The sequence below is a fragment of the Alternaria dauci genome, chromosome 8 (assembly GCF_042100115.1).
Source record: "Alternaria dauci strain A2016 chromosome 8, whole genome shotgun sequence".
Lineage (NCBI taxonomy): Eukaryota > Fungi > Ascomycota > Dothideomycetes > Pleosporales > Pleosporaceae > Alternaria > Alternaria dauci.
In genome coordinates this window covers 2,514,757-2,538,481 of record NC_091279.1, presented here as the reverse complement: position 1 = coordinate 2,538,481, position 23,725 = coordinate 2,514,757, and the positions used below count along the sequence as shown (strand labels likewise).

Below are 23,725 nucleotides of genomic sequence, written 5' to 3'. Positions count from 1 at the left end.
ACACAGGATAGCCGTCAAAGCAGTCTAGGCGGTGGAGAAGGGGGACGCCAAGCGTGGACAGCAATGGCGTGTTGTTGCGTCGGCGGTGATGTTGTGACATGCAGGCAGGCAGGCGGGTGAGGCTGAAAGAAATGTCAGGAAACGGCCCCCCCTCTCTGCGTCGTCCCCCCCTCCCCCTTCTCTAGCCGGGCCCTTTTCTCTGAGCTGGATGCTGGACTCTCGGAACGCTCAAGTCCATTGTCCCGAACGTCCCCATATTACTTCCTTTCCCTAAACCCTCGTCCTAGGGCCCGTGTCAATCTTATCAAACTACCTACCTTGGCTGACCCGCCCGGCCCAACGACTACTACTACCACTCAGAGGGAGTTATGTCACCCTCCCCTACGCCTACGCCGACAGCTCCCCCCAAGCACCCCTCTGGATCCGACCTGCGCATCTACACCTCGCACCCCTCGCTCGACGTCCCTGCAGTCGGCCAGGCCGGACGACCCCCGCCCGTCAAGTTTATGTGCGTGTGTGCCCGGGGCCAAGGCATTGCTGCTACCCCGCGGAGGTGCTGGTCGTCTTGGTAGCTGACGGCTCCAACCAGGTCAACACCCGCATACCAGAGCCCGCTACGACACCACCGGCGCGCAGCCTCCTCGACCCGACGCGTAAAGGTGCGCACGACTGTCTCCAGTATGCGGATCACGCGTTGACGCTCATGTGACAGGAAACTTTCAATGCGCGTTCAGAGTACAGCAACAGCGAAGATGACGGCAGCGCGCAGCACCGCATCAACCAATACCTAGTCAAGCAGGAGATTGGCCGCGGCTCCTTTGGCGCTGTGCACCTCGCCGTAGACCAATATGGCCAAGAATATGTGAGGACACCAGCCTAACACCGGAGAGACAAGACACCACACGGCGCATGCGCCCACGGGAAAGACGCACCACACGATGCGCATTCCTTTACGACGTTGTACGCAATGGCTTTCGCTGACGCATCACCGCGCAGGCTGTCAAGGAATTCTCAAAGTCGCGACTGCGCAAACGCGCTCAGTCCAACCTCCTGCGCCGGCCCGCGGCTGCCAAACGTATGCGCGCCCTGCCCGCCGGCATAGGCTTCAACTCGCCGCTGCATCGCCACTCCGTGACCGAAGAGAACAATGCGTTTGAGCTCATCAAGGAAGAGATTGCCATTATGAAGAAGCTGAACCACCCGAACCTGGTTACGCTGATCGAGGTGCTGGACGACCCAGAAGAGGACTCGCTGTACATGGTCATGGAGATGTGTAAAAAGGGCGTTGTCATGCAAGTCGGTCTCGAGGAGCGCGCCGATCCGTACAGCGAAGAGCAGTGTCGGTGTTGGTTCAGAGACATGATTCTGGGTCTCGAGTACCGTACGTGAGACGCAACGCTGCGTGACCCAAGGCTAACTCCTGCCAGTCCACGCCCAGGGTATTATCCACCGCGACATCAAGCCCGACAACTGCCTCATCACCGAAGAAGACGTGCTGAAGATTGTCGATTTCGGCGTATCAGAAATGTTCGACAAGGAGGGCGAGATGAAGACGGCCAAGTCGGCGGGCTCGCCAGCGTTTATGCCGCCCGAGCTGTGCGTGGCCAAGCACGGGCATGTGTCAGGCAGAGCGGCAGATATATGGTCCATGGGCTGCACGCTCTACTGCCTCCTGTTTGGACGGATACCGTTTGAGAAGCACGGCATGATTGAGCTCTACCAGTCGATACGCACCGATCCGTTGGAGTTTGAGACCGAGTGCAATCCCGAGCTCAAGGACCTTCTCCAGCGGCTCATGGAGAAGGACCCGAAGAAGAGGATCACCATGGAGGAGATCAGAGTGAGTTGGTTGTTTGGGTTGGTTGCGCACGACTGACGTGAGCAGGAACACCCGTGGGTTACACGGCAAGGGACAGACCCTCTGCTCGCAAAGTCGGAGAATGTTGCCGTCATTATTGATCCGCCAACCGATGAGGAGGTCAATGCTGCCATTACAGGCAACATGGGTCACTTGGTCACAGTGGTAGGTGCATGTCACCCCTTAGGAACAAGAAGATTGCTATCACTGTGGCACACTGGTCGAAGCTAACAATGCCACAGGTACGGGCAGTCAAGCGCTTCAAGCAACTGTTATTCAGACGGCGACCCGACCGCATCGAGAGCATACTAGGCACCGCCTCGCGCATCGTCCAGCCTCCATTATCCATGCGCCCATCCTCACTCCGCAAATCAAAATCACAAGACACCCACGACCGCCGCCCAGTCGAAAGCGCACTCTCAACCGAAGGCGTCCACCACCGCATCCAAATCGACGAGCGCGGCCAGAAACTGCCACACAACATGGACGACGTAGCCTACGCCAGACCAGGCCTCCGCGCCGACGCAGCAGCAGCACGACGTCCCGCCCCCAGATCACCTGCCACCAGCAGCCCGACTACACCCACAGTCCCTGGTCTCGACGGCACCACCGGCAAGGTCATTCACGAAAACATGTCGATCCGCCCAGCGCCCATACAATCCATCTCCACGCCCACCGGCATCGCGCTCTCCTCTCCGTCATCAACACCAACGACACCGCTCGGCAAAGGACACGCTCACAATCCGCTAGAAGACACGCTCTTCCTCAACATCGGCACCGGCGAGGACTTCCCACCGGGTCCAGAAGATGGATGTATCGTCTCGGAATCCCCGTCCAACGTCGATATCAATGTCTACGAAACCGCATACGAAGAAGAAGTCCAACGCATCATTGCCCAGCGCCGCGAGCAATTCGCTGCCAACGCCGCCGCAGCCGCGAATGCACGGCGTCCAACACTCTATCTTACGCGGCGCGTAGAAAACGTAAAGAGTATACGGGACAGCGATGCGATTTTCGACGAGGGCCAGGATCTGCGACAGAATATTAAAGTGTCGTTGAAGAGCTTTGTGACCAAGACGAAGGAAGATATTGAAGCGAGAGGGGAGCTGCAGAAGTTGCAAGAAGGGAAAGAGGGGAAACTGAGTCGCACGGTGAGGAATGTGAGGGAGGCGAAGAGGTTGGTGGAGGAGGCGAGGGAGAGGGTTAAGACGGAGGAGAGGGAGCGCGAGAGGGAGCGCGAGAGGGAGAGGAGTAGGAGTGCGACGCCGGTGTTGGGCAGGGCGAGGGAGAGGGATGGGAGTGGCGTGTCGAGGAGTGGGACGCCGGTGGGGGGTTGAGAGGAATTGTTTAGACGGAGAGGTTCAGGGCGTGGTTTGATATGGGCGTTTTGTAATACATAAAGGGTGTTGGATTGGTTGGGATGCGATGCGTGGGTTGGGCCTGGTGCTCGATGCTGGGCAGTAGTATATTGGTGAATGGAGGGAGTTTCTGATATGCTTTTAGTGAGTTGAGAGAGTGAGCATGGCTGTCAATGGTTGATTCCATGCATGTTTCTTGATGTCTCTCTTGAACAGTGGGCGTTGGTCTTGTTCGTGTCGACAGCATCATTGTAGTCGTGAGTGAGTAGCTGTGATGCGCCGCCGTCCTCTAAGATCAATAAGGATCGACAGGTTGATAAAAAACCAGTAACAGCATTCATGACATTTATCATCAACAACTAGACAAATCACTTCGAGATGCATACGAATCCACGGCCGCACTATGGCATCTTTCTTGTCCTTGAACATCTTGTCCCTTGAGCTTACAACTCCGGTCCGCTAGCCATACTTCCGGTCGTATCACTCCCCTGTCCCCGGATGAGGCTGTGTACGCCACGCTAAGCTTCGCTAAGCTAGCCTCAGGTACGGGCTCCCATGCTAGCGGCCGGGATACACCTTGCACACCGCAAGGCAGACATGAAATGCCCGGGACCGCTGTTTTTGCAATTGTAATCCTGTGTCGCTCAGCGTTGGGTTGGCGAGGAGTGGGAGTGTGTATTAGGAAGAGGATAGTGAATGATGATTGTAGGGAGATTAGAGGTGAGAGGAGAGAGGAGAGAATTGGGGACAAACGGACGCGAGCTGCCAGCCAAACGCTAAACGTGCCTGAACGCCCATGTACCGACTGGTACCTACAAGCATCCAGCATGCAGCGCACTAGGTCCGTGTTGTCTGTCCGCGGTATTCCCGCATCATCAGGCGTCCTGCGCGATTCGTAAAACGGGAGTGGCGCGACGAGGGCATTTGCAGTTTGCATGCTGTCTCGTTCCTTTCTCTGCTCCCCAGACGCAGAGCAGAGTTCGCGTATCCTGTGTCAGTGTGTGTGTGTGTGTGTGTGTGTGTGTGGGAAGCCTCACGACGCCGCTCCGCTCGCTCCTTCCTTCGCTCGCTCGACACCGCGTACGATTGATGCGGTGCTCCTAGTCTCAATTCCACTTTTTTCGTTCACTTTTGGCTGGGTGGTATCTTTGATAATACGAGATGGTGTCTTGGAGTGTTGGTGCGCCCTGCAGCGGCGGTGGTACGACGGGGGATTGTTGTCCGGATCCTGGTGCTGTCCATGATAAGAAAGAGAAGGATGCGGATGCTGTTAAAGTCGCGTGTACGTGTGTTGATTCGACGTGCGAGTCTACCGAGTCTTTGCCTGCACAACCACCACTACCACCACAACCACACCAACGGGAACGCATCACCACCTGGGGAAACGACAGTGTGTCACGACGCCGCTCCGCGCGGCAATGGGATTGGCGAGCCAAAGCACGGTGGAAAGTCCGTTGGACCTGGGTGTTGCACGACGCGTGTCTGGGTCTCTGGAACGCGATGAAATGGCTCGTCAAGACGATCAAGAACGCGCCGGTATGGAAGCAGATGCGCTGGAGCAAGAAGCAATTCTATGCGTTTTGTCTCATGGCCGTCTGGGTCGTAGTGCCCATGACGCTGATCGGCTACCTCACGCCGTTTACTTCCATCTTTGCGGATAAAACGCTGAGCTGTGGCAATGGCGTGTACGGACAGCCGCAGAACGCGACGGTGACTGGCATCGAGAAGCTGTTCGCGCTCGACGCGACGTTTGGCCGGTTCTCGTTTTCGCAGGTCAAGGCCATCGACGTGCTGTGGGACTTGGTCGTCGGGAAAGGCGCACAGGCGTTGGCGTGGTGGGCGAGCTACACTGTGTTTTGCGACGCGCTGCTGCGCGCGATTGAGCGGCATCCAGCGAGTTTTGAAATCTTCCAGCGCATCGCGAATGAAGGGCCGGGACTGCTTTCGTTGTGGACGCTGATCAAGGAGCTTTGGAATGCGAAGAGCGCGCGGACGAAGGCACTCTTCTTTTACATGTTCTGGTCTACGGGGTACGTGCTGCTTGTGCCGATTGTGCTCGGCGCCATGACGGGTTACGACGCTACGAGTATTGCGTGGATTGATCTCCAAGGGGAGAATAATATTATCCCTGCGACTGCGCTGCACGAGACCTGGGTTGTAGCGGGTACGAAGAACGAAACGTTCAAGGCACCGGCATGTGTCGACTACAATCTCAGAAGTGCGTATGATTACATGGAAGACGCACGAGACCATAAATGTAAACACCCCTCCCCTACCCTGACAGATATATACTAACAAGAAAACTAGGCGACTGCCAATTCCCAAACGGCACCATCGCCACCGCCGACGAGCGCTGGGATTGGTACAGAAACTCATACTACTACTACAACCAGTACCTCTCCAACTACGACACCTGCTCCTTCACCTACCCCAACAACACACAAACCTGGACCGACCCATCCAGCCACTACTACATCGACTCCGCCCCCTTCTACCGCCCGGATAACACATATGCCTGCAATGCCACCTTCTCCATCACCATCGCCAACATCGCGTACGACGCCTCGACTCTAAACGGCAGCTACGGATACTGCTACAACGACGTCGGCTACGACTACACACTCCTCAGCGACAAATCGCGATGTCTTCCTGATACCGCGAACCCGAGCTACGCGTGGGGCTTCGCGACGCTCATGTCTGGGCTGTTTATTTTTGTCACGGCGATATGGACGCTGAGTATGTATATTTTGTGGCAGGACGCGCAGTTCAATTGTGGGCTTGTGAAACGCGGGTACAGACTTACGCCGTTGAGGGCGGCGTTTGCGATGGCGGTTGCGGCGAGGAGGCGCACGGGGTTGTCAGGGAAAGAGTTGGTGAGGGTGCGGAGTCAGGGGTTGGAGAGGGAGTTGTATGGTGGGAGGGGGACGAGGGGGACGCTGATTGAGGGGCATTTGTTTGTGGAGAGTGTGGAGGATGAGGCGTGTGAGGGGGAGGAGAAGGATGGGGATGTGGGCAAGGGAGGGATGTCGACGACGATGACGCCATTGTCGCCGCTGAGCCCGACGTATGCGTCACCGGGCAAGGAGAGATATTGGCCGTCGTCGCCGGCTTCGACGGTCGGAGAGCATGAGATTAGGCCGTTGGTGAGGTCAGACACGGATGTTTCGTTTCATGTCCTTGATGACGAGGAGTTGAGGAAGCGGTATTTGAGGGGTGTCGAGGAGGCGAGGTTGAGTCGAAAGCCGCTGAGTAGGGAGTCGACTTGGATCGAGGAGAGTATGTGGGATGGTGGGAGTCCTAGGTTACCGCGGTACGAGGAACGGAGTCCAGATGGTGGGGCGGATGGTGTGGGGAGTGTAGCTCGGGACGAGAAGAGAGATACGGAGGCAGATGGACGTGATGAGCGGCATGGGACGGGATGTAAGAAGGAGAGGGCTAGGTTGAAGAAGAGCAGACGGCCTGGTTGATGCGATGTGTATAGACGATATGAAGTTATGGATGTTACGAATACGAGACGTTGGTTTGATTACATCGGATACCGATGGAAAGAATGGTTGATTATGGGAATATACAGACGGCTGCTTAGGCATAGGGTGGGTCTACCGGCTGGACACGTGTAGTTATATGGTTGATCATTATGAACAGGTACAACCGGTCGCTCGACATGAAACGAATTAATTGCCGATCTTGGCTCTTCCATCACCCGTCTCATGCGAAGATCATTTTGTTTGTAAGTATCGATCTTAAGGAAGGATATGCAGGCAAGGTAAGAGAAAGAGAACTATCTCCACCAATGGTATGTACTACGGAGCGTGGGACAACCGTACGACTCTAGATACTCCAAAAGCATGGAATTCTCTATTGCATGCGCTAAAGCTATGTGGTATTAGCTTAAGCTTATGAAATTCATCACCACAAAAAGGTAGGGGCAATACTTCCATAACTGGCGACGTTGAACTTCAGTGATGTCTTACCGAGCATCGATATCTGTAAAGAGAAGGAGCGGAAGGAAGAAATGATAGCTATCAGCCGAGTCAGGACTTCCGGAGTGAGATCATCTTGCATGATGTAGTTGTTTCCAAAAAGTGGACCACACAGTGTCAAGCTTTCTGCTTCCTGTTTTTGAGTCTTCTTACTGAAAGTAATTAGAACTGAGGAAAGAGAAAGTTGGCCTGTAGACAGGATATGTACGCATTTGCGGAGGCGGCCCGCAACGTGCTGGCAACGCGTGGGCTAGACCTTTCGTACATGGATCGGTGACTGCGTCTGTTCTGATGTTGCAATCGGAGTGTCGATCGTGCTCGTGTGAATGCAATATCGGCTGCTCGCGTATTAATCATTGCACAGGTAGAGTCATCTTTTGCAGTCTGGAGAGAAGCATTGTGGTGCTGGTCGTTTCCTAACTTCCGACAGTTCTGAGATGGGATGTCGAAACATGCTAGAGTTAAGAATATATGCAGCCTACAGGGTTACATGAATGAGTGATTAAATCTCGAGTACGTTTGTAGCAGCACATGTTTTGAGGGTTTATGAAAGAAGGCTTTTGATACTTATAAGGGGATAAAAGTTTAATCTAGCTTGCTACTTATCCTCCTATCAGTCTATGTTTGAAAGCAGAGGGGTACTACATGCTCTCTAGTGTTCTTTTTTTAGTGATTGCTATAAGGCTTCTGAGACGAGTGGATAGAATGAGACGATAGTGAACGTTGATTATATTCACAAAGGACGTCCAGGCCCTTCACATCAAGGTCATCATTAAATAACATAGTAGGACCTTATCGGCCAGCTATCTATATGTGGAAGGAGATGGTCCCCATGACTCTTGAACAAGACAACTCCAAGTCTGCGATATCTATCCCGGAATTCGTTGCCAATTTCAACCTGGTCTGCCTTCATTAGCAATATGCAACAGGTTCTATGCACGATAGAATCGCGGTCCCGTAGCCCGTGCGCCAGTACGACCACCTCGCTCCATTCTGTATTTTGTTCTCGAGAATCTAGGTATTGTTGCTCCAGCGAACTTTGCCAGTTGTGTCGTTGATCTTCACAGCTTCCTCCAACCTTGTGGTAGTGACCATCTCTGCGCCATCTAAATTCGCTCACGTCTTTTTTTGGCGATATTTCCGACCTAGTGTATTTCCACTCGACGCAAAAGGCACGGCTTTTGATATGCAATGTGGTACTGCTTACGACCCCGTATGAAACATCAACTGATTTGAGCGCGTACTCAATGGACAGGACCTCGCATACGTAGTGCGAGCTGAATTTGTGTGCAACTCCACCATCGATTGATACCCACGACCAAGATGGACCTCGGTACTCGACCGGTCTATCTGTAACTACACCACAGTTCAGCCAGCATAAGGAGTCGGGCATCATGCTTTCCCAAAGACCTGTTATGTATCGCTTTGGTATGAAACGTGCGAATCTTTCAGCAATTCCAGAGATGGCGAGTATTCTGTCTTCCCACTCTGTCACAAACCGCGAACTGTAAGCCTCAACGATTCTATACCACCGTCTACGGACGAAAAGTTCCACCAGTTGACGGCATGGATACTCTGGGTTTACCGAGAAGAACATTACTGCGTCGATGAAATTACTGCTGTAGACAGACTCCGCTTCATCAGACTCAAAAGATCTATCAACTGCCCAGTCGCCACCATTGGACATGGGAGGGATACCCTCGGTGCGTCCCGGGTGAATGCTGATGACCCCACCATCTCTGTGGGCTGCAACTTCACGTCGACAGCGCAACTCTGTTGACCAGGTGCCAATAGTAAGCCGGCGACGGGAGAGAAGGTATTCTTGCAGTGCCCATCCTCGTGTGTTGATAGCAACATTGTCCTCTAGACGCGAGGCCTCTGCGAAAATTAGGGTGACACGATGTGTTTGGCTGTCGTCGGTTCGAATTTGGATTGAACTGGTTCCAGAGGGGAGTGTTCTGGGATGTAGGAAGCCGTCAGTTACTTTGTCGCCTCTTTTGTTGATGACCGTCAACGTCGCATGAGCATAGACCCTTGCCATCTGGATGATTTCAGCATCCTTGTCCTCCTTACTGTCCTGAACGATGCACATTGAATCGATCCAGAGGTAATGTAACCCTAGGGCATCAGCCGTTCTAGCAGCATCCTGGATTCCTTTTGGCAGAGTTTTCCAAGGAATCTCCATTTTATAGAGATTGTAGTTCCCTTTTGTCAGCTTGCTTGGTTGATCTCCACCCCAGCAATAACTCAGGGCCACATATCCTGATATATCACGTTCTTCCATATCCTCTCCACAAACAAGTCTCAACTGTAGCCGGTTTGGATGGCCTGATATCTTGAGCAAGCGGGTGGGAATATACGCGCGCTCGCTCAATGAACAAATCTTGTGGCGCCCATCACGCTCCTCTTCACAGCGCTTTAACCGTGCACATACATCTGTGACCGTGCAAGCAGACAGCGGATTCAGGGAAATTGGCCTTTGGAACTGAAATTGACTGTCAAGATCACCTCCTGTTTTTGTAAGTCAATGCTTCTGTAGCCCTATGACAGCATGTTCTGTGTCAGCACAAAAAGCTCTTACCTGAAGGTTTAGTCAACACACAAGGGATGTTTGCGCGAGCTCTCCACCTACTAGCATACATAAAGCAGCTACTCGGATCCTGACCACCAAATACATCGTCTGGATGCTGAAACTTTTGTAGAGATATCAAGGGCTCTATGAGTATGGTACCATCATCGCTCTGGTGAGTATACAGCTGCACTGCATCAGCAATTGTATCTTCGTACAAGCAGGGCTCTACACAGTCCTTCAGGTGCTGCGAAAAGTCGTATCCAGCGTCGGATCCAACTCTGAGATCCGCCAAAGAGAGTCCTAAGTTGTTCCAATCCTGTCGAAAAAAGCGTTTTCCAATGAACAGAGTTTCTGGTGGGCTAATCCAAGTCACATGTATCGTTTCCGGAGTTCCTGGGAATACGATATCCACGCAATGCGCGCATAAGTGGGCAGGCGGCGAAGTATGTTCCTGCATATTAATTCCACTGATGCTTCTTGTGCTCTTTATGGCATTCGTCTGGTGTTCGTGTCGATTCTGGTGGTTTTGGTGGTATAGCTGGCGCGTCGACAGACCTCGGGAACGGGCATTACGCAAATTGAGTTGTACTCACTGGCCAACGGAGATGTTATTTTTGAGTAGTGATTCCCTACCATCCGAGCGATTACGATACGTCTTGCAAGATGGCAAGTTGACCTGCTGACCGAGCTACGTCATGACGGCGCACAACGTTACCGTGCCGCATGATGATGCGGGGTTCGCTGGAGAACAAGGAGCCCTGTAGGTCTGCATCGCAACAACAACCGCCCATGGTCCACAAAATCCCTGTCTTGCGGTTAAACACGGAATAATCATGCATTCTATGTTGTCATGTTCCAAGAAATTGCGCTTAGATCCTTTGCTCTCTCCCAGGTACCTACCCAGGCAGGATTCAACGAATCCATGAATTCAAGAATGCAATGATGCGTTATGCCCGAGTCGAAAGCCGACATTGATCTTTAGTCCGACACCATCAATAAACCCGCGATCAAGTACCGGAAGCACAAAGGCAATGACCGTTGCGTAACACACCCCCGGCTTCCGCGGCCTTAAGGCAACACAGCTATTCCCATCCGTTATCGAGGGGTGCACTGGTCATGTCGCCCCTGCTGCCGAGCTCGGACTCAGAACTGTTTGATTCATCACAAGTGGCAAATGGAAGTATGTTTATCTAACATATTGATCGACTGGAAGCCCAACTTTGCTTGTAATCAATCTTTCACGCTCTAAGATTTTCTCTATAATGTCGAGATGGAGATTCTCCTCGAAGAACGAGACACATCTGTGCGTTATCTAGCTCCAGCTTTGAATGTTTGCCTAAAGACGTGTGGAAGAACACTGTAGGACTGAGCAAAGAGTACTAGTCTTGATTCATATACAGTCATGGTCTTATCGTCGGGGCGTTTCGTCCGACTCCTCGACATGTTGCTAGAGGTCCATCATATTTGTTACAGGAGACATTCTGGACATAAAACGCAGATGAAGGATTGCTACGAACTCTAGATTGCATATGAAGTCTACAAGATCATCCTAGCTCGCCAAATCGTTCTCTGCACATCGGTAGCCTGCTTGTGAATTTTCGAGTTAGTAACAGAGCTCTGATGAATCTCAAGAAGAATATCTTTCATTTCTTGTTATCGACGTACACAAAAGGTTTCTATGCATGATATTATAGTTTCTGTACTGCTAACGGAAGGTCTTTCGTCTTCCACATTATTTGTGAAGGTCTTTTAAATCCTTCTCATATGACTCGCCCTAAGATAAAGTCGAAGAACAGTTGCAAACCACGCAGATGTTTCCATTTCAATTCTAATGTTCTTTGCTAACGTATTGGAGTGAAGGAACGTTCGGATTGCAGATAGCGCGTTGTATGTACACGCTAGATCTTTTTCCAGATTGCGGTGAAACCTCAGTCTCTCTAGCAACATCATTAAATACTACTGTGTTTTTAGGCATAGCGAATAATAAGTATAAGTTCTTTCGAATACGTAGAAAGCGGACATAGATTCGTCAAAGGTCATTGTAAAAACGAGCGGAACATGTTCAAAAAAGGGAGCGAAAGAGTCGATGCTGGCCACTTATATAGACCAGAAAAAAAAACAGCGAGAAGAGCTCATGGAGGAAGAAGATCATGATTTGAAGTCGCTATGCGAATGGTGGCTCAAAAGATATCGGATTTTAGGATTTGTTCCTAGCATTGGATCACCCAAACAAAGATTTATTGAGCAGAAGAAGAAGAAGAAAAGTACAACGTGGGTCTTTCATATCATCTCTCGGATATAAACAGATACGTCGCACACGCGTACCAATGCTCAGAATCTCGTTACACCACTCCACCCCATCCACTTGCCAACTCCACCCACCAACTCCTGCCGCCTCCCCTCTTTCCCGTCGCCCAGCCCGTTCCACATTCCACCTCCATCTCCCTCTCTACAGACTTGTCAACAATCAAGCTAAGCTAGAGTAGAGGTATAAAACAATTAAGCTAAGCTAGCTTATAGCAGCTTAATTATTTGGCTTAATAAGCTTAACAGAATTAAGAAGGTTAGATAAAGTAAGATCACGTGGAGATAAGACACGTAATCTTAACCCCTTTTCCTCCTCCTTTTCCTTCTCTTTTAGGATATGCTTTGGCCATCAAGCTAATTAAGCTATTTAAATAAGCTTATTAATTTTAACCTATCAAGCCAATTAAGCTAAGCTGAAGTAGAGGTACCCATTAATCAAGCCAAGCTGGGGTACCCAGCTTGCTTGGCTTGATTGTTGACAAGTCTGCCTCTCTAAAAATCATTACACTGAGCGCCGTTAGACTCATTATTTTCACCATCAGAAGCCCTGCAGCAATTGGCATAAGAATTCGAAAACTCTGCCTTCGACCACCCAGTAGAGTAGTAGGCACAGAAACCATTAGACTCAACATTGCCTGAAACGAGCGTCCCGTCAGACAGCGTGACCCCGTTCTCGCAGCAATTGTCAGAGATGCCGTTGACTCGTCCGGCTGGTGTGCATCTGCAGCGGTAGTTTGCCTAGGTGGAGCTGTTAGATCTATGGTGGTGATGGAGAAGAGAAAGGAGGGATTTACGGACCTGGGCGGCAGTTGCCAGAAGCGCGCAGGTAAGAGCTGATACGAGTCTCATTGTGGAGATAGATAGTCGAAAAGGTTGAGGATTGACTTGAAAAGTTAAGATGAAGGCAGGGTGCGGCGATATGGCAGATTTAGTTTCTCGAGTGCGTGATAATCAAGTCTGATCTGGCTGTAGAGCTGATGAGGTCTGTAAAAGACGCAGGTAGGCACCTTTTATCTACAAATTTCTTTGCTGTGTGCTGCCCTGTCTCGGTATTAGCACCAACACCGTCATGGCCGCATGTGCTTTCTCACATCTTCATTTTTTATTCGCTCCTACTTCCCTGTTGCCTCTTATGTGGAGCTTGAACATTTGTTCCTATTGGGTGTATATTGCCTACGCTTAATAAACAGCAGGATTGACGTCTGTATTGTCCTAATTGCGCTTCCAAGCTCGGGCTATTTTCCTGGTTTCTGCTTACCTCCTAAGCTTTTCTACACGGACAACGGATGTCGTATGTGCATACTAATCTGCGCCAAGAGTGCTGATGCTCGCTTGCGAAATTTACCTTCTTAAGTTGGGCCTGTTACTTTTCGTTTATGCTCAGTGCCGATGCTATGCTTAGCATGAATGTTGATGTACAAACATTAAGGGAATGTGTGAGTCCTTTCGGAGCAGGAGAGATCCATCTGCTCGTAGAAGCAGTGCCTGATCGTCGTCTTGAACTTGGCCTAGTAGCGGATGGACATCTGAGGCGTAGTCGGTCAGTCAAGAAAACATGGTGGACCGGTGGTAATACGGGGGATGACGTGCCGAGCCTTGGCTGAATGGCCGTCGATGGTATCTATTACCATGTATCTGACACTCTTATAGTCGAATTCGCAGTGACTTGAGTCTGTGCTGTATCATTGACTCAAGCCGCAAGCAGACCTTTCCATCCAAGTCGTTACTTTGTTCGCGACGCTTCTTCACCCGCTCACTGCTGTTGTGCTTGCAATGCTTCGGACCCGCTGTTTCGAATTTAGGTCTTACGCCTTATGGGCCCTAAGTGCGGCCCGTCGAGCCTGTGTGCGCTCCGAGCGTAATGCGGCGGTGGACTTGTTCCGGAGTTTATGGATATTCCGGACAACTCCAGAAGAAATTAAGAGATGAGATGAGCCTGAGTAAGATCAGAGGTGTGCAACGCATATGATGACGTCTTGTTGCTTGGCTTGATAGTGCTCCTAGGGATACGACCCAGCGAACCAAAACCAAAGCCATACCTAGGTACAATCAACTGTTCCCCAAAGCTTAAAACCAATGGTTATCGCAACACAGTAGGCCTCTTAGGAGACCGAAAAAGCGACTTTACGTTCTCATTTATTGTACGAATTAGAGAGGCGCCTAGTCCTGCGTCACTTGGCCCACCGTACGGAACGCTTGCCGTCCCGTACCTATGCACCCGATTCCATGGGACCATGACCAGTTCTTGGAACAAGACTTAGCAAAAGCTCTTGTGCTTTACTACACCGCCTCGGTATCTCTATCCACATATCGAAATAATACGAGTCCAGGCGCATGCTTCAATTTCCGAACTCCGCCTGGGCAAAGAATTGTGCCGTGATTACTCAACGGAAAATCTTTTTAGAGCACCCTAAAACATTGTTCAGCGCACCTCAAAAACACCAGACAGTAGCAGTTTGCCGCGTGAATATTGCTCAACTAGGTAAGAACACTCACAAGTGTCGATGAAAGGAAATATTCCCGCGGCTTGGAAAATTTTGATCTCATCTGATCTTTTTGGAGTGTGCCAAACAGAGTTGAGGGTGCCTGGACAGCTTGGTGCCTTGCTCTATCGTGTTGGTATCCATAACGTCCCATGTCCCCGAAGGAACCAGCATACGAAAGTAGTACCCTCTATGCCAATCCTGAAATCGAGAGAATGCTCCATCGATTACTCCCCCAACCGTTCCGGGAAAAGGAACATCAGCTGATATTCGGCCTTTTTTGCAAGAACGCAGACATCCCGGGGATGTTGTCAGTTTCGAGAAAAGAGAGGAGAGGAAGGACTGTGAAAAGACATAGTCCACTAGAGCGGCGGTCTTCATAGTTGTCGTAGAGTCAAAGACGCGCGCCATCACTACCACTACTTCGTGTTTTGAAGGAAAGGAGGAAGGAACAGAAAGGGCGATGTGTGCCTTTTCAAGAACAGAAACATAGGGCCGTGTCTGATCAGATTTGAGAACGCAAACATGGCAGATTATCTCGTACTTTTTGATAAGAACCAGGAAAGTGGTTGTTGACAAGAAGAGGTCCTCTGCCCAAGATGAGGCTTTTATATCTGTTCCGGCTGGTGAAAGGCGGGTCATGGAAACCGTACTCGAAATTTTCCAAGCGAACATAACCTCTCTCTGCATCCTTTTGGAAACAGAACCAAAATTGTAGATTTCTCGGCCTGCAAAAGTCATTTGTATTTTGCCACATGTCTTGTTTAGGGTAACAGAGTGGTAGAATGGTATTTGTGAATAGGTTTCAGAAGCGGCAGAACAATCCATCTGATCTGTGTGGTTGAATTTGGAGTTGCCATCCTGGAATCTTGTACCACCTTTCTTCTTCGAGAGGGAAGGACAATCCATTGCACTTCGATCGTCAGTTTTGACGCGGACATTGAAGCTGACTGTTGAAATTTTCGGAAAAGATGAAATGTTTGAAAACTTCTGACAGAGGGAAAACAAATATCCCCTCCAGTTTTCAGATCTTGAATTTTGAATAATGCAGAGAGAAGGATGGAAAGGAGTGAGTAAAGGCAGAACAGCAACAGTTGTATACCCGCTAGACTGTACGCTAGCCCGAAAGCTGTTACAAGCGAGCAACTCTTGAAAGACAGATGTATAGGTGTCGTGCTTGAAGCGTGGCTGTACTGGAGCAAGGCCGGAGAGGGAAGTGCAGCACATGATGCTTTTTGCTTGTCTTTTGAAGTGTACTAGAGTTTTGAAATAAGGCAAATCAAAGTAGTCAAGAATGCAGCATGAAATGTCAATCCATGTGGCTCGGCCAGAGAAATTTGAGAAAAAATCTTTCCATGAAAATAGATGGAGTGACATTTTTGCGACCTGGCAGACCGTACGATGTTTCGTTCAAGCCGCGCGAAGATGAAGAATGCTGTAGAAGCGCGTCAGTTCGTGCAGTGAAGCGTACCAACAGTTGTCAGCAGATCCAGAGAAACCGTGTAACTATACCACGACCATTCATCATCTTATTCACCCATATACCCGGGCCCCAAACTCGCCTAACATGCGGTCAGCGTAGTAGCCCCGAAAACATCCAACATGAACAGGCGGGTATGTACGTCCATGCATTGCTCCCTATCTCAAAACAAAAAAAGAAACGAACCAATCACCGTTCAAGCAACAGCCACGAGCACCACATGTCGATGCATAGTAGTCAGGAACGAACGGGGAGCGGACGTGCGACCACTTACCCGGGCCGAATCCTATCCATCCGACTCTTGTTAACTGCATGGTCGTGTGTTACAACGCCTGTTATACAGCATGCAGATGCAACGGGCTGCGGGACAAGTGCCAACTGGCTGCGTGCGCAGCAAGTCGTCGATCGGTGTTGCGAAAGTGCGATTTTGAGCGCTTTATTCCCATCTGAAACGCATGTGCGTCTGCGACTCTGCAGAAAAGCTTCCAAGGGAAAGTTGGAAGTTGGAAAGCGCAAAGGCAAAAGATATAGTGTTCGAGTCCATCACGCGCATTTACTAACCCCGCGACCCAGGATGGCGGTTGGCAGAGCGGTAAGGCGACGGACGAGATGCGCGGTCCTCCGCTGTTGCGTCAGGAAGCAAGGATGGAAGGAAGGACGGGGAGCAGTTGACCAGACGCAGACAGCGACCAATAAGAACGACTCTACCCGGGTGTAACAGGAACCTGGTATTGTGTAAGAACCCAAGTACACGGTTCCTACCGCGGTAAAACGACTACAAGAGGTCAGTGCGAGAGACATGCAGCAAAGCAGTAAGTAGCCGTTGCTGCATAAAAGAGGCTTGCTTGCTGCACGACAGTCAGTCAGTCGCTATTATGTCTTGGTTCGCGGCAGCTGCGGTATTTGTTAGTGGTCGGATATCAGTTTGTTGCATGCGGGCTGGTGTAGCGAGTTGCGGTGTGCATGGTGAAGTGGAACGGGAGTGGTGGGGAGGTGGAGGGCAAAAACGATGAGGGGCGCTATTTTCATGTCCGCCTACTGCTGCTTGCTGCTGCAGCGCTGTAATGCGGGGCACTAGGTTTCGAGCACGAGGCAGATGCCCCTCCTTGGCTTGTAGCAGCATGCCATGCGTCTGTAGGATGTAAGACGGATATTGGGATAGGCTCTGGTGTTCTGCAAATTCGCGCAAATATGGCGGAGAGATGTCGAGTTGCACACTGTGGCGAGGCTGGAGAACTCGTCGAGACGGCTTACAAAGCATTTGTATAGAGCTGCGCGGGACAGGACCGAGGTGCAGCAGCGCTTGGTGGGATTAGCTTGGAGCTCGACGATAGTAATTGCCGGCGCATGTTTCGGCGGGCCTCGGGACGGTCGAGGGCTGGAGTGGTGACAAGCTGCATCATGGAATGATGGGGTGTGCAAAGTACAGTGGCGTCACGGTGCTTGGGGGATGACGGAAGCCAGTCAGAGGGCAGACAAAGGGCAGGTCATATTCCGGATCTGGTACGTGTCTGGGGATGGTGTTTATGGTAGCAATACGTCAGCGGGAGTCCAAGGCCAGCAAGTTCAGGTATGGAACCTTTGGACTGGTCACACTCCACTATGAGGTATGCTATTATTCACCATTATTTGCGCCATGGGAGACGCCTCTGTTCAACACTGGAATCGCATTGCTGTCGCGAGGGAAACCAGGGAACAGCCAAGCCTGTGCCGTTTCTTAACACGATTAGGCAAGGCTTCTTCGGTGGTCGTGGCCCGCAGCCGAGTGAGATTCCAGCGGTCAACTGGGCGACGACTGGCGTACATGGTGTTTTATGAAAATCGCGCAAGCCAGGCCTGTTGCAGAAAAACGTACACTTGGACGAGGCAGTGCACAATTACCCATGGATTACCCCTCGCACATCTGAATATTAGACTCGTGGCCCTTCGTTGAGAGCACGGCAGAGAGCGTCGTAGTCCCCAAGCCTGCCCAGCTCGCTGTTGCGCTGCACTATCGCGGATACCGGCCACGCTGCCTTCGCCCAAGCCCAAGCCAGCGACATCATCTGCCGCTGATCCGCAATTTGCTCGGCACTCGACTGCACAGCCACGACGGACGCTGCTGTGGCTCCGGACGACCCCGTGGTACGCAGCAATTTGAAGAGGCGCGCCCGCTGCATTTCCGCTGCGACGGCGTTTGTCAGCGCTGAACTACACCTTTTCTTTACACGTTGCACACGCACCTGAGCCAAAAATTGCCCGTGGCCTGCCTTGGTCAGCGCCGGCGACTCTTCCCTCTCCGACAGTCACCGTCACCGTGTTCTTGCAGCATAAAGCCCACCACGCGCGCCTTCCGAACCTCATCTCCACCACCCGCCGCCGACGAAGATACGCCGTTTTGACCGCCGTACAATAACACACCCTGGGCTCCTGGCCCGCGAGACACCTGCGTCTCCAAAAAAAGATAAAAATCCTCCTGCGCCTACTCCATAAAAAAAGACCCACCCGCACTTCCTAGCCACGCCGGCCAGTGAGCAGAGCAGCCAGAAGCAGGGAACCATGGCGGCCAAATCCGCTGCCTCGCCCTCGGCCTCTGCCTCGACTGCCTCGTCAGTCCACTCGCAGCCCGACAGCGTGCCTGCCCTCGCCCAGCCCGTCGTCCACCAGTCTGGCGCCAGCAGCGTGCAAGCCGCCGCCGAAGCGCTGCTCAAGCCCAAGAAGCCCACCATGACGTCGCGCCTCAGCAGCATGATGGGCATCAAAACCTCGCACCTCGACAAGAACGGCGAGGTCAAGCCCGCCAACGGCACCGGCACCTCGCCCAACGGCCGCCCCCAGCCTGTGCGCCAGGGCTCCGTCACGCGGAAAGAGGGCCCCGCCGCGCCCTACAAGCGCTTCTGGCTGACCGACGACGGCAACCACGAGCACGTTCTCAAGGCCGCCAAGCGCCAGGAGAAGCTCTCCGACATGTTCCAGAGCCTGATGCTCGGCAAGAAGAAGGGCGACAACGCCGAGGAGCAGCCGCTGAGTCTCATGTCAAATTGGGTCGACGTCATGCGCAACGAGAAGGAGAAGCTCGCCGAGCAGAAGAACGCCGTGAACGCCCTGCCTCAGACGCTCGTCCAAAAGTACGGCAAGTGCCAGGAGGTGGTCGGACGCGGCGCCTTTGGCATCGTCCGCGTCGCACACAAGCAGGACCCCAAGGACTCGAAGCGCGAGCAGCTCTACGCCGTCAAGGAATTCAAGCAACGACCCGGCGAGTCGGCGAAGCGGTACCAGAAGCGCCTTACCTCCGAGTTCTGTATATCCTCGTCGATGCAACACCCGAATGTCATTACGACGCTCGACCTGCTCCAGGACGAAAAGGGCACGTACTGCGAGGTCATGGAGTACTGCTCTGGAGGCGATTTGTACACGCTTGTCCTCGCAGCTGGCCAGCTCGAGGTCGCCGAGGCAGACTGTTTCTTCAAGCAGCTGATGCGCGGCGTAGAGTACATGCACGAAATGGGCGTCGCGCACCGGGATCTCAAGCCCGAGAACCTGCTCCTCACCACGCACGGCTCCATCAAAATCACAGACTTTGGCAACGGCGAGTGCTTCCGCATGGCCTGGGAGAAGGAGGCACACATGACGGCTGGTCTCTGTGGCTCGGCCCCCTACATTGCCCCGGAGGAGTACGTGGACAAGGAGTTTGATCCGCGTGCTGTCGACGTCTGGGCGTGCGGCATCATCTACATGGCCATGCGGACGGGTCGCCACCTCTGGCGCGTGGCTCAAAAGGGCGAAGACGAGTTCTTTGACCGCTACCTCGAGGACCGGAAAGAGGAGGAGGGTTATCGGCCCATTGAGGTCTTGCGAAGAGTGAGTGTGGATCTGCCCTACTCTAGATATAGTGCTAACAACTCCCAGCGACAATGTCGTAACGTCATCTACTCAATCCTCGACCCGATACCCGCCCGTCGCCTGACCGCGCACCAGGTGCTCGCCTCTGAATGGGTATCCGAGGCCAAAGTGTGCCGCGCAGGCAACGAAGGCTTCTAGGCCGGTCCTTCGTATTCCTAGCCTTCGTCTCCACCACCACGACCATCTATCTGGCATGTGTGCCTTTGTTTCTTGACTTTTGATTTTCTCTTTTTATTGGACATACCCCCTTTTACGCCCCGATGCCAACCAGCATAGCGAGATTTTGGGCATCGGCTCTGGTATGGCGTTTTTCTCCTCTCGGCATCAACGGATCACCATAACGATATACATGAGTACTAGATGACGACGGCGTAAGACGTTGGGAGCGAGGGTGGGTTTGATTGTTATGTATGGCTTGGGTGCAGTGTAGACCTTCGCTCGCTTGGTAATGGGTACTGGCGGACTACTTTATCGTGGCTGCCGTGGGTAGGGCAGCCGGTTATGATATTCTATACGAACAGCACGCATCTTTGTATATGAGCGTGCCGCGTGCCGCGCTATTAAGACATGATTTGCTTACATTTGCATGCGTGAGAGTTCAAACCGTACACATGGGTTATATCAACTAGAGACTCCTATTGCTCTTTAAAAAAAGCAAATACATAAAACCCACGAGTCAAGCCTCAGCCATGCTTCCCTATCTCTTGGCAGCGTCATCGCTTAAAAGGACAGATGCGCCTCACGATCTCACTAGGCGCAAGCGGTGAAACAGTCAAACGTGTCTCAAACGGACGAACACCTGTTCACGCCCGCGCCTTCCCACCACCCCCCCAGTCACTCTCCTCCCTGGCGACACCCCATGTTCCTTTCCGACCACACTGGGCGCCTCGAAGAAATGCAACCAAGCAATGCGCACGCCCGCTACTCCGCTCCGTAACTGGACCCTTTTCCTGCTACTGCTGCTACTATGCAGCGTCTCCGCGTCTGCTGGCCCCGCCGAGGCAGCGAACGGCACTACCACAACTACTACTACGACTGTTGCTACTGCACATGAAGGTGCCACGCAGCAGTCCACGCCCACTTCCGCGTCTCCGTCGTCGAAATATACGAGTACCGAGAGTACATGCGCGTACCGCACCATCAACTACATTACGCACACGCTCCCGCAGCAATGCGCGAAGACGAGCTGGTCGGCGCCCGGCGAGGCCGTTGCAGCGACTGCGACGGGCGCTGAGGAGGGCCGCATAGCGGGTTTGCTGAGTGCGACGCCCGCGCCTGGAAACAGGTCTGAGAGCCATACAAGTGTAGAGAACGGGGCTACCGCTGCATCAACAACGTCCGACGCGGGCACGACGAGCACCGCGGAGCCAGAGCTCGATTTGGAAGCGGACTCGCCGTTTGATAATGCGAATTTTCTGTCGTTTGAGGAGTGGAAGAAGAGGAATCTAGCGGCTGTGGGACAGTCGCCTGAGAATGTGGGACAGGGACGGGCTGGCGGCACGAATCAACCTGCCCGCAGACGCCCTGTCAATGTAAATGCTCTCGACTCGCTCGGCGACGAAGGAGAAATCTCAATCGACTTTAGTGGCTTCGGGGCCCCTGGCGACGACGGAAACGTAGCGGATAGTATTCAGCACGGCAAGCAAAAGCAACAGAGCGCAGGCGCTACCAAAGCCACAAACGACGGAGACGGCAAAGTCGCAGCACCGAGTTCGTGGGCGCTCAGCAAAGATGCGGGAAAGACGTGCAAGGAGCGTTTCAACTTTGCGTCATTTGACTGCGCGGCAACGGTCCTCAAGACGAACAAGCAAGCCAAGAGCTCGACGGCAGTCCTCGTGGAGAACAAAGATAGTTATATGCTGAATATATGTTCAGCAAAGAACAAGTTTCTCATCGTAGAGCTCTGCGACGACATTCTCGTCGACACGATTGTCCTCGCCAACTACGAGTTTTTTTCGTCCATGTTTCGCCACTTCAGAGTCAGCGTGTCGGATCGGTATCCGGTGAAGCTGGAGAAGTGGCGCACGCTGGGTACATTTGAGGCGCGGAACTCAAGAGATGTGCAGCCGTTTTTGATTACGGAGCCGCAGATCTGGGCACGGTATCTGAGGGTCGAGTTTCTGACGCAGTATGGGAACGAGTATTATTGTCCGCTGAGTGTGTTACGGGTCCATGGGACGACGATGATGGAGCAGTTTAGACAGGAAGAGGAGGAGGCGAGGGGTATTGAGGATGATGAGGATCTGGAGGCTGAGGGTGTGGATGTCAAGAAGCCGGCGGCGGATAGTGGGCCGTTGTCGCCAGAGGAGATTCCGATTGAAGCGGCAAAGGTCGTTGGTACGGACGATGCGAACGAGGATGTCGCTGTGGATGCGAGTTTGGGGTCGTCGGCGGGAAGCTCGTCTTCACCTACGGTTACAGCAGAGCCGGTGGACGAACAACTTCACAGCCAGCCTGAGCCAGAGTCACCGACTACATCACCTCAGTCCCTAGCAAACGCCTATGGAGCCGGAAGCGACAACATCACAGCCTACGGAGAACCATATTTTTATGACCCTGTTCCACAAAGACCAACAGAAGGCGCACCACATGCTGAAAAGCCCTCATCCGGACCCTCTGCCATCAGCCCCTCGGACTCTTCATCTCGAGTCGACACCGCTACCGCGCCCACAGACAACCCCACCGCTCCATCGCCCAGCACCCCAGTACCCAAAGCATCAAGCAACACCACCACGCCCCAGCCCCGCAGCTCCACCACCCAACCCAGCGCCCCCACCCCCTCAACCCAAGAATCCTTTTTCAAATCCATCCACAAACGCCTCCAATACCTCGAAGCCAACAGCACCTTGTCTCTGCAATACATCGAAGAGCAATCGCGCGCCCTGCGCGACGCCTTTATCGCAGTCGAGAAACGGCAACTGGCCAAGACGGAAAAGTTTCTGGACCATTTAAATAGCACGGTTATGTTTGAGTTGAAAGGGTTTCGAAATATGTATGATCAGTTGTGGCAGAGCACGGTGATTGAGTTGGAGAGTATGAAGGAGAGGCAGAGGAGCGAGATGGGCGAGATTGGTGCGAGGCTGAGTTTATTGGCGGATGAGGTGGTGTGGCAGAAGAGGATGGCGGTGGTGCAGAGTACGTTGTTGTTGGTGTGTTTGGGGCTTGTTTTGTTTGTGAGGAGTGGGACGTTGGGGGGTGCTGCGAGTGCTGCGGGTGGAGCTGCGGGAAGCGAGATGCGCATTGTTAGGCAGTTGGGGACAAAGTATAATAGTTTTTTTGAGCCGAGCCCGCCGCCTCAGTCGCCGCCGCAGTCGCCGCCAAGGAGGACGGTAGAGGGCGAGGGCATGGGCGGGCAGAGAAGGTCGTTTAGGAGTATGTGGCGGAGTAGTGAGGCGAGTAGGGATTTGAGCGATCATCATCTTCATCATGGCCGTCGGGATAGCGAGGGCGGCGGCGCAGGAGGTACGGATACAGAAACGGATGGCCTGCGCAGTCCAGTCAGTATCCGCTATAGTCCGCCTACGCCGACGAGTCCTGAGACTCCTGGTACACGGCGTACCACACGCCACCTCCATCATCATCACCACAGCCACGGGCGAGACGCGGATATGGATTCAGAGGCTAGTCCTCCTCCTCCTCCTCCTCCTCCTCCTCCTCGTCTCCACACCAACGGGATCTATGACCACGGCCACGAAGCGGATGACCCAGAAACTCCAATAGACATCACACCCGAAGACCAAGCCGCCAGAATCCAGGTCCTGGAAACACAATCTGGCCCCGCGACGCCCAATGGGACGCGCGA

The 23,725-nt window shown here is 52.7% G+C and overlaps 4 protein-coding genes across 4 annotated transcripts; all 4 read left to right on the top strand.

Moving 5' to 3' along the window:
- Window positions 1–368: 368 nt before the first annotated feature.
- ACET3X_008752 (uncharacterized protein) lies at window positions 369–3,195 on the top strand (the record flags this gene model as incomplete). Its single annotated transcript, XM_069454959.1, has 7 exons — window positions 369–508; window positions 590–659; window positions 713–862; window positions 997–1,381; window positions 1,428–1,840; window positions 1,886–2,023; window positions 2,101–3,195. 7 exons carry the CDS (start codon window positions 369–371, stop codon window positions 3,193–3,195), a joined length of 2,391 nt encoding a protein of 796 aa, XP_069304354.1.
- Window positions 3,196–4,716: 1,521 nt separating this feature from the next.
- ACET3X_008751 (uncharacterized protein) lies at window positions 4,717–6,027 on the top strand (the record flags this gene model as incomplete). The annotated part of the gene is made up of 3 exons (XM_069454958.1): window positions 4,717–5,473; window positions 5,524–5,952; window positions 6,014–6,027. The coding sequence occupies 3 exons, from the start codon at window positions 4,717–4,719 to the stop codon at window positions 6,025–6,027; spliced, it is 1,200 nt and encodes a 399-aa protein (XP_069304353.1).
- A 12,552-nt stretch (window positions 6,028–18,579) lies between these two features.
- Window positions 18,580–20,512, top strand: ACET3X_008750 (uncharacterized protein; the record flags this gene model as incomplete). Its single annotated transcript, XM_069454957.1, has 2 exons — window positions 18,580–19,881; window positions 19,930–20,512. 2 exons carry the CDS (start codon window positions 18,580–18,582, stop codon window positions 20,059–20,061), a joined length of 1,434 nt encoding a protein of 477 aa, XP_069304352.1. The 3' UTR covers window positions 20,062–20,512.
- A 319-nt stretch (window positions 20,513–20,831) lies between these two features.
- Window positions 20,832–22,944, top strand: ACET3X_008749 (uncharacterized protein; the record flags this gene model as incomplete). Its single annotated transcript, XM_069454956.1, has 2 exons — window positions 20,832–22,888; window positions 22,935–22,944. 2 exons carry the CDS (start codon window positions 20,832–20,834, stop codon window positions 22,942–22,944), a joined length of 2,067 nt encoding a protein of 688 aa, XP_069304351.1.
- Window positions 22,945–23,725: the final 781 nt, after the last annotated feature.